At 34.7% G+C, this 18818-nt stretch overlaps 1 protein-coding gene across 1 annotated transcript in view; it reads right to left on the reverse strand.

Moving 5' to 3' along the window:
* Positions 1-18818, reverse strand: part of CNTN6 (contactin 6) — a 271711-nt gene that overhangs the window by 46494 nt on the left and 206399 nt on the right. Inside the window, exon 12 of the mRNA XM_072785346.1 lies at positions 1824-1951. Within this exon, the coding sequence (XP_072641447.1) occupies positions 1824-1951 (128 nt within the window). The remainder of the gene's footprint in view (positions 1-1823; positions 1952-18818) is intronic.

Genomic DNA, 18818 nt, shown 5'->3' on the forward strand with positions numbered 1-18818 from the left:
AACTTGTTTCTATCCTAAGAACTGGGAACCTATCTACAAAAAACATAGCTATGTTACTTATCTGAAATATCCAACTGCTACCTTGAGAATTAAGCACAGTCCAGCTGCTCCAGAGTTACTCATATTCATTTGAGTCTCCTTTTACTTTTCACCCATTGTTTGCTAAAGGACAGCATCATGATGCCATATGTTTGAGACATTTGAGAAAGAGAAACTATTCGCTGAATCCAATATATCAATAACTTCCTCCCCCCAAATCCAATCTCTAGGATGAAAGGTTCCCATCACCGTATTTTAGCTGTAAAACCATTGGTCCATCTCATGGATCACCAGCATTTCATAGGAACTTTCATTGGGAAACTACATTTCTACTAGTGATACTTTCTACCCTTTACATTTTATGTTTTAATTCTCTCTGGATTTCTCCATTCTTGAAAAAATTAACTGTGATACTGTCCTCCACCATGTTTTAAACTTCTTCATATTTTAAAATGAGTGCATACCACCCACACCTTCTTAATTTGAAATGAGGTAAGAAATCTTTTTCCTCCTAAATGGACATATTATTTTTTTTAAAAAAGCATTTAAGCTTTTCAGTATATGGATAGTACAAAACATTTGCTGGAGAGATATCCTATCATTAGATATGGCTACATAGCACATTCCTTGAAATATTAAGTCCATCTCTGTCTTAAAAATCTGATGACAATACAATCTCAAGGAAGTAAAGTTTTTCAAAATGTGTCACACTGGTTAGATTTTGACACAAGTTACATCAATCACATTTCCCCTGAGTGTTTCAGACAATTGTCAGCAGGCATAATGTAATATGCTTAAGACAATGTTGGCAGAAATATCTTCCGGGGATAAAGGTAGGTATTTTTTTTTCCTTGAGACATTTTAAAGGATAGTTGAAGTGTAGTCACTAACTACTTTTTATTTAATATATTTATTTTTAATAGAAATGATGATAAAGCACCAATTGCTGAATTTAATTATTTGAGCTTAATTAGCTGCTCAAACCACCTTCTCAAGACAGTCATTTTAATCATCCAGGAGGCAATGAAATGATAAAAGTAACATGGCTTCCAGTAAACATACTAGTTTTATGAGCTGAGATTCAACAAAGTAAAGTAGCAAAGATGAGGAGTAGAACTTGAATACTAATTATGTCCCTTGGTGATATATGGAGGTACATTTGGATTGATAGAAGCTTGAAAGTCTGAAGAATAGAGTATGCAGCTTTATCATCACAAATTATGTGAGCTTATAGGTTTATTATGTTGGGAATATAATAATGACTTATACGGACACATATTTTTTTTTTCTCTTTGAAACAAACTACTCATTAGACTGTATTCAAGAGGGCCTGCATTTCACTAGCTATGCACCTAGGGTTATATAAATAAATGAACTGGTTATGTTCTTGGCAACCTTATACCCAGGTAAAAATTTCATACAAAATGAGAGTCTCTGAAGGAAATTTAACAAAGAAAAATATTATCAACTGACTTTATCAAAATGTCCATAAGCTTCCAACACTAAGGCATTTGTGAAAATTCAAATGTTTTAGGTGCCAGTTTTAATTCTGTTTAATTACCCACTGACAGCATTTCAACTGCCAAAGTATTCACATCTGCCATGGTATCCCACTGGCAAAGTAAACATACTATTAATGAATATGGGAACACAACTCTTAAATAAATTGTGAAATCAAATATTTCACATATACAATATGGTACAGGCTTGACACTATGATAGATGTTGTGATATGCATACATATCTCTAATGTTCATCAAGCACAAATGAAGATAATAAAATACCTTTTACGACTAGGCTGCCAGTGTTCTTTGCAACGCCAAACTGATTTGTAGCTATGCAAGTATATGATCCGGCATCTGACCTAGTAACGTTATATATCTTGAGGCTGCCATCCTCTGAGAGAAACACTCTAAAAGGAAAATAAAATAATTAACAATAGTAAGGCTTTCAAAACTAAGCCTTAACCATTTATTTTCATTTTATATTTTCATTTTAAAACATTACTAAAACCATGAGCATATTCCTTTCCTTTTATTCTATTCTTGATTGTGAGCAATCTCTGAATCCTCATAGTAGAACAAACGATATTTGCTTTTATTCTGACACAGTACTGATCATTATCATACTATTACTTGAATTATCATTGTTGATTTTTATGCCCATTAAAAATAAAATGGATGCTTGATGCTACAGTGCCCATTTGCTTGGTTAATAATAAATGCAACTCCTCACTATGCATTTTGAAAAGTCAACTCTCTAGTGAAAATTGAACTTGGCATTAGAGAAATGCAGGCTAGTTTTTACATTGTTTAGTTGTAGCTTTATAAACTGCTCTTATTTAGTTAGCACTTTCAACCACCAAACAACAGGGTTCTCAATAACAGTATTTGCCAGAGCTAGTGAATTGAAGGAACCATCTACATGGTTTCATAGCCAAAGGGCCCAGGCTTATCCAGTTATGTGGCGTATCCCATAAAAAATAGAGTTAGAGTATAGAAAGAATGAAGCCTTCATGAATCAGACTTAATTAAACAGTCCTACAATATATGTAAACACAGCACATAATAAAGGGATGGCTGCATAAGAAGTTCTAATCTTTCATAAAATGATTCTTTTTTTTTCCATAAAATGATTCTTAAGTTTTCTCTGAAACTCAGAAATAATCAAAAGCAAATACTAGACCACTATTGTAATCAGGGAAACCCCAAGATTGGCTTCTTGACAAAATCACCATCAAATGTTTTAATAAAGAGACAAAAAAAAAAAAGGAAAACTTAAAGCACGTGCCAAATTTTATGTCTTATAAATATAATTAGCAACTTTTTAAAAACATGCTTTTAAAATACTAGTAGGTAGTCAGGGTTGTGTTGTGCAAAAATAAGTGATGAAAACTAATTTGTCACAACAGTAATTTTAAAAGAAAGAAAGACATAATAACAACTGCCATGCATGTCATATCCATTAACAATACCAAACAGTATTTGTTTCATTGCAAACATATCATTGTGCCTAATATGTGTATCACACAAAATGTAGCTAATATAATTAATTACCCAATTTGAAACCTAGGGAATATCAGCCAACTACAATTTGTCTGAAGCCAGCTCCTGATGTTGGGTTTATTATTAGTGATGTGTTCCACATTCTCTCATCAAGTGAGTAGCTGGGGCCACATTTGGGTTTAGAATGTTCCATGGCATATAATCAGATTTTTGTTTAAGTCATTATCTTGGAGTACTCCCCAGCAGCAGACACTTGATATCGCATTTATTTTCTGAAATGTCTAGATTTCTTGATCTCGATTTACATTAACAGTTGAATCATACCATCAATGACACTGTAATAGTAAAGCTATTCTAATACGCAGCAAACTCCAGGCCAAACATAATTCTGAAACTGATTTAATTAGAAGAGATCAATGTGAGAAGCAATTGGGTGCATCACTTATCTCTAGAATTAAGGAAAACCCAGGAATTTTCAGCAACATAGAAATGTTAAATTTTGGCCAATAAAACCATTTAAATGATATAAAATATTTATCTGCTGGTATCTAGAGGCCATCAGACAAATTTCCCAGCTGGCAATGCCAATGTTTATATGTCATACAATTTTTCACTTAGCTTTCAGAAAAGAACAATTCATGTAAAGAGTGGTTTATTACTACCTTTTTTAAGCTCATGGTATATGTTCAGTAATGTTTGTTAAATTGAATTGAAATTGTCATCATTGAAATTTATTATTTCTGTTGAAATCTTAATCAGTCAACCGTTACTTCTCAAGTGCCTAAGACTGAAATACTGAGAAAGCAGACCGAGAAAAATTATAATCTGTCCAAGAGTAAATAGCTAGTAAATATTAGAGAATAAATTGAAAGTTGTTTCTGATTATCTCCAGCACTCATCCTCTTTCCAGAACATCCATAGTTACTTGCAGTAGATTAATTCTTCATGTTAATTATGATGTTTAAGAAGTTCCTGTTGAATCATCATTAGATGCCCTTAGAATAGTCATCTGTGTTTACTTCTCAAAATGTGGTCTCATTCCAAACCTACTGTATCAAACTTTGCATTTTAACAAGATATCCAGTGATTGGCATGCACAATAAGGTTTGTGAAGCATCGATCAGTTAATTATAAGTTAAACTTTAGTCTGTAAGCTTATCTTTATCTCTAAGCAAGAATCCACACTGTTCTCATAAGACCAATATGCAAAAATATATAAAAAATAAAAAAGGTTAGATTTAAGTACTTTATGAAAATAACCAAATCAGTAACCAAACTGATTTATCACTTATTAAAAACAGATTATAAAAAATAACTCTCCATAGCAACTTAGGATATAGAAAACCAGAAATTTAACTATTAATAGAAACATAACATGATAAAGAGTATGAATATTTCAACTTATCATTTAATTTTTTTAATTAATAAGAGATGGCAAAATATAGTAAGAAAACTTAATCTATGATAACATAGATGGAATGAAACCACATAATCATAGACCTAATTTTATGTAGAATAATTAAATGAAAAATAGTAAAGAAAAAAGCCCTGAGAATTCCCAGTTCTGTCATGTACTAAAATATGGCTTAGCAGAAGTAATTAAAAGAAAGAAGAAAGAAAGAAAGAAAGAAAAAAAGAAAGAAAGAAAGAAAGAAAGAAAGAAAGAAAGAAAGAAAGAAAGACCAAATAACTAAAATTAAACTGTGCTAAACAGTTGACATTTTCAGGGAAGGAAGAATGCACCTATAAAAATTAGCTGGAACATTTTAACTCATCATTTTGGTAATATTCATAGATAAATATAAAGACTGACTTTTTAAATTCTTCTTTTGGAATATTCTAAAAGGTAGTTTAAAATGGTATCTGGAGTAATAGAAAGGACATATTAATAAAATATATTAAAATATTTTATCTTGATTTCATATAAGCTTCTTTGGTATTTAAAACAAAACACAGCCACAAGTATAGATAAGCTTGACTATCAAAAAAATTGAGAAAACATCCTAGTGATAAAAATAAAGATTTTTGTGAATAATTAGCTAAGAGAATATAGCTATAGAGAGGGAACCATAGGCAATAAAGTAATGGATTACATACCATATATATTTATATTTATATTAGGACTTAGTGCAGAGGTTACAATGCTAATAGACAATAAAAGCCTAAATGAAAATATGTGAGCATCATTTAAAGTAGTACGTCTTCTAAAAATTCAATAGCAATTTACAAACAGAATAGAAAGCCCAGGAATAAACCCTTGATTATATAGTCAATTAGTCCTTGACAAAGGAAGCAAGAATATGCAGTGAGGAAAAGACAGTCTCTTCAACAAATGGTGCTGGGAAAACTGGACAGCTACATGAAAAAGAATGAAACTTGACCACTTTCTTACACTGTATACAAAAATAAACTCAAAATGGATTAAACACCTAAATGTGAGACTTGAAGCTATAAAACTCCTAGAAGAAAATATATGCAATAATTTCTATGACATCAGCCATAGAAACATTTTTTTCCCTTTGTATCCTCTGGCAAAGGAAACAAAAGTAAAATTAGCCTACTGACCATACCAAAATAAAAAGCTTTTGCACAGCAAAGGAAACCATCAACAAAATGACAAGTCAACCTGCTGAATGTGAGAAGATACTTGTAAAGGAAATAATCCAATAAGTGGTTAATATCCAACATATATAAGAACTTATATAAATCATACCCAAAAACTCCAAATAATCCTATTTAAAAGTGGACAGGACATGAATAGATTTTTCCAAAAAGGACATACAAACAGCCAACAGAAACATAATAACATAATAACATTACTAATCATTAGGGAAATGAAAATCAAAACCACAATGAGATATTACCTCACACTCAGAATGGCTGAAATAAAAAAGGCAAGAAATGACAAGTGTTGGTGAGGATGTGGAGAAAAAGGAACCCTTGTACAGTATTGATGAGAATGCAAACTGGTGCAGCCACTGTGGAAAACAGTATGGAATCCCTCAAAAAATCAATCAATTCTCAAAAAATAGAATTACCATATGATCCAGTAATGCTACCACTAGGTATTTACCCAAAGAAAACAAAAACACAAATGCAAAAAGATATATGTACCCTTATGTTTACTGTAGCATTACTTCCTATAGCCAAGGTAGGGAAGCAACCCAACTGTCCATCCCTGGAAGAATGGATCAAGAAGATGTGGTACATATGCAAAGGAATATTACTTAGCGGAAAAAAAAAAGATATTGCCATTTGCAACAACAGGAGTGGACCTATAGGGTATAATACTAAGTGACCTACACAGAGAAAGACAAATACCATATGATTTCACTCATATGTGGAATGCAAGAAACAAAACAGACAAAGAAAGAGACAAACAAAAAAAGAGTCTTAAATACAGAGAACAAACTGGTGGTCACCAGAGGGGAAGCATGTGGTGGGAGGGCAGGGGGGTGTTGGGTGAAACAGATAAAGGGACAAAAAATAATAGCAATTTAAATATATAAATGGAAATGGAGCAATGCTAAGACTTTCTTCCTTCTAAACTTTCTCAGCAAATACTTACTAATATCTACCGAATTCAAGCACAATATTATATAATAGAAAGATGAGAAATAGGGTGTTAATTACCAAGAACACACTTTTCTTTTTTGAAAAGATTTATTTATTTATTCATGAGACACAGACTGAGAGAGAGAGAAGCAGAGACACAGGCAGAGGGAGAAGGCGGCTCCCCGCAGGAAGCCCAATGAGGGACTCGATCCCGCATTCTGGGATCAGACCTGAACCGAAGGCAGGCGCCCAACCACCGAGCCACCCAGGTGTCCCAAGAACACACTTTTCTATGATTAAATTCGGTGATCAAAGTCCAAGGAGGTTATTGTTACAAGTCAACTCTACGCAGGCTCTCTACTAATTGTATAATAAATGTCAACTCACTGAATACTTAAGTCAAACCTTTAAGCTCACTATTGTTAAAATGCCCAACTTTCCTGATGGGGAAACTGAGACAAGGAAAAAAGCACTATTTCACTCACATTACTCACTAGGTAGTATAGGGCCAAGATTGCAACCTGTCATTCTCTATGGACCAGGAAGCAACTATTTGAGCAAGTGCTCCTTCACTTCAAGTTTCCAAAGCATAGTTTACAAATAGGATAGTTACTAAGAACACAAATTTGAGCGGTTTACTTATTTTATATATGTATATATCTTTGTACAGAATAATCTTTAATATTGAAGATTCTTACTCTCACTGTCAGAGAGTCCACATGCACATTTTCTCAGGGTTCTCAACTTTTGTGAAATCTTAAAGGCAAGTCTGATATTCCCTACTATGTGAGAGTCTGACCACAAACATGAGGCGATAACAATGGCAATACTAAGAATTATTTTTCTTCCTTTCTATACCATCCTATGCAAGAGGGTATTATTTAGCAGAGTTATTATCACACAAGGAGTTTCAGGTCAAACTGCTTTGCCTGCTACTGACTCTTAGCCCTAACATTAAATATTTGTAACCACTGGGCCAAGTTACTCAACTTTCCAAGTCCTCAGCTTCTCATTGGAACCATGTGGATACTGATATTGCCTGTGTCAAAGAGTAATGAGGAGTGAATGATATAAACTATTTAAAATGCTTAGCTTAGCACTATGCCTGACTGCTACTTAGCAGTCAATAGGTAGGTTTTTAATGAACCAGTTTCTCATTCTGCCAAGGAATATAGGCACTTCTGTAACTCCATGAACTTTTGTCACACTTCATTTTGAACAAAGAGACCCGAGAGGTACATGCCAGGCTTGTTGAAAGGAGCCGAATGCCAGGAAGACTGTTCCCAGCAGTAAGTTTCGCTGCCCAAGACCCTCCGCTGAATTCATGCAACCTCCTGTCTGTGTACTTGTCAAGTTGCTCTTCCTGAGCCACAATGTTCTCATTTTTATTTTGGGAAGGGAAATAGGGTTGCTATGATAATTGAATTAATTAAATGCCAGCTGTTATTCTCATGCTTACTCTTCAGTGATACTACTAGTCTTTGGCCTTTGCTCTCCTCCATGATTCAGACTTGGATTTTTGATTCTCATTTTGGTTCCTACTCATGCCTGATACCTTAAAACTCTTTTGTCTGATTGGATTTGGTGGTACATTTTGAGGTTTTAACTAACATGGTTATCTGTCCCTGGACTGTGTTGGGTTTGGTGTCACTGGGTTCTGAAACTCAACTTACACTGAATGTATATTTCCTCCTTAGCACTTCCAATATAATCGATTCATAGTTAAGTAATAAACACCCTTTCTCCCAAGTCTCTATTCTCAAATGTTCACTTAATTAGAATATTTCAGCTGTTTTCACTATCAAATAAAAAAAAATTCCCCCAAATTACCAAAGATTAGTACTCTATTTAGGTGATTAAATCACAAATTGAGGCATTTGCATTTAAAATGTTCTGTAAAAATTAGAATTTGAAGACATTTACATGTGTAGATGTATCATGACCACACAACATTTGAAAAATTAATAGTTGGCATTTGTGATATACTATATTATTCCTCTAATTGCATTCTGGGCATAAAAAAGGTAGAAATTCAGAAGTACAAGCTGTTCTGACAGGTGACATTGGTAGATTTTATGGTGGTATTAGAAAACAAAACGTGGATAGCAGCCACCAACATATGTAAGCATTTTAAGGTTAGCTGATAAATTGAAGGAACACTATGTGAAGTAATTGAACATCCATTTCAGTCTTCCTATCGAGAATGTTCATGGCATAAACAGGAAACAAAAGTAATAGTCTACCCATTTGCCTGATTTCAGATCCTTTGCCTTTACCTGATGTGTTACTGTGAATGAAATACCCGGAAGATGGATTACAAATCAAATGAACTCATAGGACTCTTTTACCTGAAACATGTCAAATTTTATGTCATTCTGAGGAATTACAGAAAGACTAATGTGGAATGTTTTTATCCTTGCTACCTGGGTGGCATGTGATAACCTGTTTATTATAAATCTCCTAAATATAAAAGAGATTAGCATTCTCATTTACTTATGACTTCAGTGAATCTATATATCCAATCTTTGGTTAACCTACATACAGAAAACAAATCTGTATACCTAGATCCCACATGAATCAGAAGTAATGAAGGCTCCTTTTTTGTTTATTTGGTATCAACGATAGTCCATCACAAAGTTTGAGGATGCAGGTTACCAATAGCTAAATTTCTTAAACTAAAAGAAATTAGGGCATTGGGCAATTATAACTTCTTATTGCTGAAACTAGAGCAATACTGCTATTTTTATAGTTAGATTATTAACTGGAGTATTGCTTCCAGTTCTGTCTAAAGATAATACTGTAGACCATGAAATTTTAATTGACGGTCTAATTTTACTGATATCTAGAAAATGCAAAATAGATTGGATTAAAATGAGTTAGATATGAAGTAGAAAAGTGTGTATAAATTCTGACTCTACACAATTTAGGTTTTAGGTAAAATGTCCCACTGGATTCCATTTTAGATCAAATATTGATATTACATTTTAATAATTTTAGCACCTGATTATCATAGCTAAGGTGTGATATCTACGCCAATTTCACTGTCATTTAGTAAACTATCTCTTAATAATTCCTTGTTTTAACAAACTACAAAAAATGACTGACATAATCAACAAACAAGTAAATATCAAAGCTAGCTCATTTAAATTAAAGTAAACGTTCTCTTTTCCATCTTTTAAAGTCAATAACTTTAAATGGCTCTAATGGTAATTATACACAGAAAATAGCTCACATCTCAGGCCAAGGAAAATATAAAGATTTAATCAATGGACTAATGCAACCCTATTTTATCATTCTTTATAAGACCATCAGAGCATTAACAACAAAAACAAGAATGAGATCACACACACACACACACACACACACACACACACACACACAAAGAAGAGAAAGAGATGAAAATAGAATAAAAAGAAGTGCTATCTTGAGACATGATTGAATGAGTGACAGAAAATAAAATTTAGCCTCTACTAAATGATGTAGAACATTCTCAGTAAAACACAATACACTTAGAATCTTCAGTCAGTTCTAAATGAGAGAAAACATTTACCAGGACATTCAAGAAAATTTATGAAAGAAATTGTTAAATATGTTGTCTCTTTTACTTGTCTGCCATTCAGGACAGAGCATAGATATTCTTTTCAGAAGAGAGTTGTCCCAAAGAGAAAACAAATGTGCATAATTTGCTAATCTTTTTTTAAGAGTATATCCTTCACAGACTTACCAGATGAAACCCGGAAAAAGGCTCTTCCCCAAGTACGTAGCACAGGATTTGCCCTCTAATCTGCTTATGTGACTCCCATCCATCTTCCCAAGCATACCCTGGATTCCCACTATTACAAACACACCTTATACATTGTCCCTGGTTCTCTCAGTGTCATTGGCTGTCAAAGGCTCAAATAATTTAATCCCATCATAAAATGGCAGCCAGCAGACCAGTCCCCTTTTCTTTCCTTCCAAAGACTGTTCCCACAGAGCTTCTGTCTGGAGATAGTTCGTATGTCAGACTGATGCCAAACTACCAGCTGTGTGTTTCTGTTCTCAAAGTGAGTCAGTGGCCAGTGCAATAAAATATGATCCTGCATTGTTGCCCCATATGTACCTGCCTCACCTTTAGCTGTTCCCCAGGGAACCTGGCAAAAACATGCAACTTCTTGACCATGTTACTGTATTTTCTCTTCCTCATTCTCCAAATATTAAAGATTAGTAATTTTTCCATATCAAAAAACTGATACGCAAGGAGGTTTAATACTTTACTTAGCCATAGCCAGGATGTATGTTTTCTGATCCTGAGTGAATACTTTTCCTATGAAATCATTACCTGAATAATTATGCTACCTTGTATTTTGAATTTTCTCTTTTTAAGTGATTTTTTAGAGTGGTTTTAGGTTTGCAGTAAAATCAAGAAAAAAGTACAGATTTCCCATATACCCCCACACATTCATAGCTTCTCATATTATCAACATTCCCAATGGTGGTACACTTGTTACAACCAAGGAACATCATAATCATCATAATCGTCCAGAGTCCATAGTTTACCTTAGGATTCACTCTTGGTGTTGTACATTCTTGGGGTTTGGAAAAATATATATAATGATATGTATATATATCCATCATTATAGTATCATACGAAGTATTTTTACTGACCTAAAATTCCTCTGTGCTCCGCTTATTTATTCTTCCCTCCCCAAACCACTGACAGCCACTGATCTTTTTACTGTTTCCCTACTTTTGCCTTTTGCAGAATGCCATATAATTGCAATCACACAGTACATAACCTTTCAGATAGGCTTTTTTCACTTACTAACATGCATTTAAAATTCTTCCATTTCTTTTCATGGCTTGATAGCTCATTTCTTTTTAGCACTGAATAATATTCCATTGTCTGGATGTACCACAGTTTTTTTTTTTTTAAGATTTTATTTATTTATTCATGAGAGAGACAGAAAGAGAGAGAGAGAGAGGCAGAGACACAGGCAGAGGGAGAAGCAGGCTCCATGCAGGGAGCCCAACATGGGACTCAATCCCGGGTATCCAGGATCACACTCTGGGCTGAAGACAGCGCTAAACTGCGGAGCCACCTGGGCTGCTCCAGTTTTTTTATTCATTTACTTATTGAAGAATAGCTTATTTGCATCCAAGGTTTTTGCAATTATGAATTAAAATACTATGAATTATAGTGTGCAGGAGATAAGTTTCAAGACCTTTGGGCAAATATTAATGAGTGTGATATTTGGATTGCATGGAAAAAGTATATTCAGTATTATAAGAAACCTCCAAACTGTTCTCTAAAGTGGCTATACAATACATTCCCATTAGCAATGAATAAGAGTTCCTGTTGCTCCATATCTTAGTCAACATTTGGTGTTAGTATTCCAGATTTTAGCCAGTCTAATAGGCATGGAGCAGCATCTCATTCTAATTTGCATTTTCCTGCTGAAATATGTGGAGAATCTTCAAATATGTGTTCACCACCTAAATATCTTGTTTGGTGAAATGTCTCTTAAGGTCTTTGACCCATTTTTTTATTGGAGTTATTTTTTTATCCCTGAGTTTAATCACTATTTGCATATTTTAGATAAAAGTTCTTTATCAGAATATTTTGCAGATATTTTCTCCTCATCTGTGGCTTGACTTCTCATTCTGTTGGTACTGCTTTTTACAGTGCAGGGGTTGTGGTTTTTTTTCCCTTTAATTTTAATGAAGTCCAGCTTATTATGTGTTTCTTTTTTTTTTTTTTTTTTTTTATGATAGTCACAAAGAGAGAGAGAGAGAAAGGCAGAGACACAGGCAGAGGGAGAAGCAGGCTCCATGCACCGGGAGCCCGACGTGGGATTCGATCCCGGGTCTCCAGGATCGCACCCTGGGCCAAAGGCAGGCGCCAAACTGCTGCGCCACCCAGGGATCCCTTATTATGTGTTTCTTGCATGAGTCTGCCTTTGCTGTATGTGAAAAGTCATGGCCATACCAAAGGTCATTTAGGTTTTCTCTTATCTCCTTATCCTCTGGGATTTTTAAAAAAATGTTTTATTTATTTATTCATGAGAGACACAGAGAGAGGCAGAGACATAGGCAAAGGCAGAAACAGACTCCCTGCGGGGAGCCTGATGTGGGACTCAAACCCAGGACCCTGGGATCACATCCTGAGCCAAAGGCAGACACTCAACCACTGAGCCATCCAGGTGCCCCACCTTCTGGGATTTCTATAGTTTTGTGTTCTACATTTAGGTCTATGATTCACTTTGAGTTAATTTTTGTGAAGGGTGTTAAGGTCTGTGTTTAGATTCATTTAAAAATTTATTTTTTTTCCCAATGTAGCTGTTCAGTTGTTGCAACACCATTCATTGAAAAGATTAAATCTGCTTCACTATACTGCCTTAGCTCCTTTATCATAATTTTCTTTTTAGAAAAGTTTTCAGTCTCTAAATAGACTGTAAGCCTAAGTTTTTTGAGGCAAGTAATATAGAGGTTTTAAGACAATGGACTCAAAAGTCAGCTTGCTTTTTTGTGTTTTGGCTCCCCCTTTTTGGCTGTGCTTGACTTCCTTGTAAAATTCACATGTAAATGGGGATAATGGTAATAATAACAACATCGATTTGTTTTAGAATTAAGTTTTAAATGTATTAAAGATGTTGAGCGTAAGCCTAGAGAATAATGAGAGCTCCCAAAATGGTACCTATTACTCTTGACTTCTTGGTAATCTTTAAAAATATCTATAATTCATGGGTACTTGGTAAATATGCTTTCTGATTGCATTTACTCTGAAATCCTTAGCCTTTTCTTTGTAGGTCTACATGTATATTTATTAATATTATCAGTAAATTCAGCAAACCAACAGCAAGTGACTTAGATAACCTCTTTGCTTAAAAATAAATGCTAGGCATAGGTATAAGCAAAGTGGTTATTTGGCTAATCGACTTTTTGTTAGTTTGCTGACACTGTATAAAGTAGCACAGGAACTGGAGAGATAAATTCAAATCAGACTTACCAAGGATAAGGCTTGAATATATAAACTTTAATCATTCTTTTGTACAATTCCAATCACAAAACTAAAGTTTTAACAAAGGCCATCATAAAATCTTTTGAAGTTATTGTGGACCCTGTTGGGGCTAGAGAGGGTGTTTCTAATTAACTGATTCACAGAAAACACAGCAATTATATCTGTAGTATTTTCTTAGCCTCTGTCCTAGCTTCAGACAAATAATTTCCAGACAAATATTTCTTTGGTCTCCTGAACTGAGTTACATTAAGCACAGTATATTTAAATTTATATGTTCAATGGGAGGTAAGGCAGGAAAAATAAAAAAAAAAAAAAGAAAACCTACATGAAGTGGCATCACCAGATGGAAGCACAAATAAATTCGATTTTGCTATGTTTTGTCAGAAAGCACATTTCTCTTGGTGCTTAGGGAAAAGTCATGCATGGGTACCTTTATGTTGCCCCCTTTAACACCCCTTTCAACAAACAAGAGGAACATCTATTTTAAACACATTAAATAACTAAAGATATGCTTTCCTAGATCTTATTAATCAAACATGATTTGGGGGTCATTACACAACTAACTGAAAGGGTTTATCTTGCAAAGGATTGTTTAGAAATATTACCTGGAGATTAAAATGGACTCAAACACTTTTTAGTTTACATGGAAATGAAAACATCACCGATGCTAGTGTCTAATTTTTTTTTTTAATTTCTGGTTTCAGCAGTTGTATTTTATGCCTAATATGTAATTGATTGGTGTGAGCAGCCAAATGTTTCAAAGTTAAGTTCCCATGTTCAACTGTCCTAAACTTCAAATCAGATATTCAGACCTTAGAACTCATCAAAATGTGACTCCTTGTTTAATATACCCAAATAATTTAAGCACCAGCTTTGTAGTGGCTGACACACAACAAAAACACGGATTCTGGGTGACTGAATTGTGACACAAATTAGGAGATGGCAGATAAGAGCAGTTGCTAAATAACATAATTATTTGGTGTCATGATGTGTCTTAATTCTGATGGCATGCCAGAATGTGCTGCTAGGCTGATTCTCATGAAATGTTAAGGAAAAGTGATTTAACATTAACAAAACAGCATCAGATGGAAAGCTTAGCTAAATTAATCCAGTGGAGAGGCCTAAGAGGAGTATTTAGCTGTTCAGTAGAAGGAAAGGAAAGATAAAGAAAAGTGTCTCCATTTGCCGCAGTATTTTGGGATGCCAGAGAACACACAAAAGGGAATTAATACAGATTCATATGCTAACATGCCTTACAACCCAAGCAAATCAAAAGAAAATATAGGAAATTATAAAGCTGGCAAAGGACAAGAAAGTTTGTGAACACAGGACTTAAAAGACATTTTTAAAGAAGTATGCTCCTAAAATAACTAGAGGAGAAGCAATTGAAAACACAATGGGAGGGAGAGCTGTGCAGAAAGGAATGGAGAAGTTCAAACATTATCAGGATTTTTGGCTACACTTTAATTACATTTATGATGATAAACCTATTGTGTGATCTCCTTAAGACTTGGAAAGTCTAAAATGTAAAGTTGTATCTGCAGCATACTTTGAGATAGATAGACAAGATTCAAATACAGCCCTGTGACTTTAAACCAGTAATTTTATCCCTGAAATTCTTGGTTTCCCACAGGCATTAAAAAGGAAAAACAGGTGAGGGAGTTGGGCTGGACATTTATGATTATTGCCCCTTTTCATTCTAGCTTTGTCCTTTTGTTATTTCAGAACATGGTGTATCTGGGAAATCTTTCCCCTGCCATCTTGAATGTGGTTTTGGCAGTGGATATGAATGGAGTTTCCAGTTCTGAATCCCTTTTGGCTACTGAATTATTATATTCTTCAGAGTCTACAGAGCTAAGCTTACAAACATGGCTGAGAATGAGATACCAACTTGGATGCGACTCCTTGTCTGCTAAGTCCAATTATTTCTTCTTCTTAATTATAATACATAATTTCATACCTACATAAAGTCCTTCATGGAACTTACGGAGTTTACCCTTATTTATTGAATTTGCATTTCTATGTCCATATGTCACCATAAATTATACTGCATGTTACGTTAAAAATCCAATCAGTCATTTGAATATCATAGATGTAGGAAGCTAAGCCACTAAGGGGACTGATTTAAGACTCTGCCTATCAGTGCTATGACAACATATAGACCTATTCTATACCTTTTACTGATGGAAAAATAGAATTTGACTGTATATGCCACTGTTTTTGGAAGAATTATAATTTGAACTGGAAAAAATAATGAACAAATAATGTATATAGTATGACAGCCTACTTTTAGCTCTACAGACAGATGCTGTATGATGCCAGAAAACTAACTAGAGGCCTACACTGTGGTGTTTAGGATTATAGAACTTTGGAGTCAGAGCCTCCTGGAATTGAATGCATTTCTATTACTCACTAGCTTTGTGACGGTAGATGTGATGTTTAACTTTGCTAAATCTTAGGTTTAACCATTAAAAAAATACAAATAAATAATACCCCCTAATAGGCATCTTATAAAAAATAAATGAAATGATGTATCTAACATCTTAATACACTACCCACCCATGACAGATACTATAAGTTGATATTATTACCAGTAATATTATTATTATTTGATGAGACTCAGGGTCAATAATGAGAAGGACAGATTTCTGATGGTCTTGGTTGATTAAATCTGAGATAGAATTAAAAAATGTGTATAACTTTTATACATATGTATAAATGTGAATAACTTCTAACATATAAGTGTATCCAAGCATCCCTAAGAAGTCAGAGTCAACCGTTGGATGGCTTACAAAATGATGTGTCTGTACTTAGAGGAATAATATACTGCATTGAGGAAGGTAAGTGCATATCCAAACCTTTTAACTGGCATCATATGTGACAATGACTATGCAGTAGACAGCCACATATATAGCCAGTTCTTCCACTTTTGTTTACTAGGAAAAATTCCTACCTACCCTTCAAGTGCCAGCTCAGTTACCTCCAAACTGCTGAAGCCTTTCTGAACTCCTGTAAGCCGAGTCAGTCCTCACCATCTTCTGTCTGTGATGACACATGCCCCACTGCACTGGAGCTGTTGACCTGTCTGCTTCCCCCATGAGACTCGGAGCTCATTCAAATTTATAAACCCAGAATTTTTTCACAGGGCCTGTCAAATTGGTTTGCAACTATGCTTATAAATAAATGAATAGTTTGACAAGTCACACTTGAGAATCAGATTTGTCACTCCAAATCAACAATTCTCTAACTGTGCTCTCAGGAGATACAGGGCGTTCATAGGGCACACCACAGGCTGCTGGAAGGAAGGCAGCTTGTGGGTACTGAGGGCAGGTAGAAGGGTGGGGAGTTGGGGGGTGGACGGGGCATTGAGAGGCTCTGGTTTGTCCTCTGGGGCATTAGCCAGATTGGTTCAGTTTTAGCTGAACTGTATGTATGAAATGGGCTCCAGCATAAATTTTATTTGGAAGCAAAACAAAAACAAAAACAAAAGCACCCCCTTCCCCTAAACACAGTTCTACTGTGGAAAAAAAGCAGAAAAAAAAAAAAGATTTAAAAAAATGGGAAACAATAGCCAGTGACTACAAAAATGCTCTGACAAGCCTGACTCTTCATTGTGAAGATATTAATAAGACTCACTTTTCACATTGTTGGTTGGGCTTTTATTTCTTCAACTGGATCATAGTTTCTCTAAGATAGCAATTCTATCCTTTGTATTTATTTCTATTGGTTTATTTTCCATATGTCCATCAGCATCTATGAGAAAATAAGGGTGTAACACAAACCTGTAGAGCAAACATTTTCTTTCTAAGGAGCATTGTACTTTAGGCAAATCAAGTAATCATTTCTTCCCTCAAAAGTCAAACTAAGAACAAAAGGTCATTTGTATAAATTGCACTAATAACTGACCTTTTCTATCTATAAAGTTATTGCTGTTGAATATTTATGTAAACTTTGGAAAATACAAATGTCACTCAGAAATTAGAAGCAAATACTAAAGTAAGTAAATATCATTCCAAGGCCAATAGTATTAATATTTTTAAAAAGTAACTAAAATGAGGACTTCTATTTCCTCAGCAGTGAAATAAGATAAAGAATCAAGCATTTTAATATAGGAATCAAAGTTCTGGGGGGAAAGGAGATAAAATGGTTTCTATTTTTCAAGTAATATGTTTGCATCAAACAAATATTTCTCTAAGGGGTATTCAAACATCTCAGCTTCTCTTGAGAACCGAGGACTTGACTTTATTATAAAAACTCAGATTCCTCAGCCCCTGCTTCCTACCTACTGACTGAAAATCTTGGACATTGCTCTGGGATCTGCATTTTTCACAAGGTTCTTATGTATGATTAAGTTTGAAGCCTATTGATAGAGACAACGAATTCACAGCAACTCTAAAACAAAGCTTAAGTATTTTCTGTTACAAGATACAGTAAGTGCAAGAATATAAGATGCTATTTATTTGTGGAACTTCTTTGCTTTGTCATATTTGCCCTTGCTTTAAAGCTACAGGATGTTATTGCCCATCATTAAGACATTTTGAATAGGGAACTACAGCAATAATAGTGTAACCCAAGGCAGTGGCATAAAAGAATGCACACCCAGCTGGGCAGGCTGAGCTTAAAGGCAGGCTTTACATCTCTAATGAACCGGAGCTTCTTCTGACCATGGCAGGCAGGTGGTTTTGGACTCATAGTGCTAAAAGGTCAGTGATCCAGACCAGTGGAGGCCAGTGGGGATAAAGAAAGCAGAATTGGATGGCAAGAGGGAAAAATGAGGGCAAGACTGACAGGGGCACACAGGATTTTAGCTTGTTAAATCTTTGCGTGATAGAGGCAGGAGTATCAGATGGCTCTTGACATCTTCAGCATGTATTCCCTTGGAAAGGCTCACCTTAACAAGACTCTCAGGAGTTGAGTATGAACAATTTAAAATTTTATTACAAAGAGGTAGCACAGAAGGGAGACTGTAATAAGCCTGGCATTATGCAGACTGTCATTCTTCCTTAAACATGGGAACATATGGTTCATTTGCCTATTTGATACTCATGCTACCTGATGTACTAAGCACTATTACATTAAGTAGTTGGTGATACAAAATAAAATTAGGCTTATTTGCTTGTTCCATTAGGAAGCTTTGCAAGGAGGAGGAAGAGATAGAGAAGGCTGCTTGCTGGTTGCTATGTTCTGGTTAAAGTTGCACTGAATTGAGATTTGTGGAG

The sequence above is a fragment of the Canis lupus genome, chromosome 19 (assembly GCF_048164855.1).
Source record: "Canis lupus baileyi chromosome 19, mCanLup2.hap1, whole genome shotgun sequence".
Taxonomy (NCBI): Eukaryota; Metazoa; Chordata; class Mammalia; order Carnivora; family Canidae; genus Canis; species Canis lupus.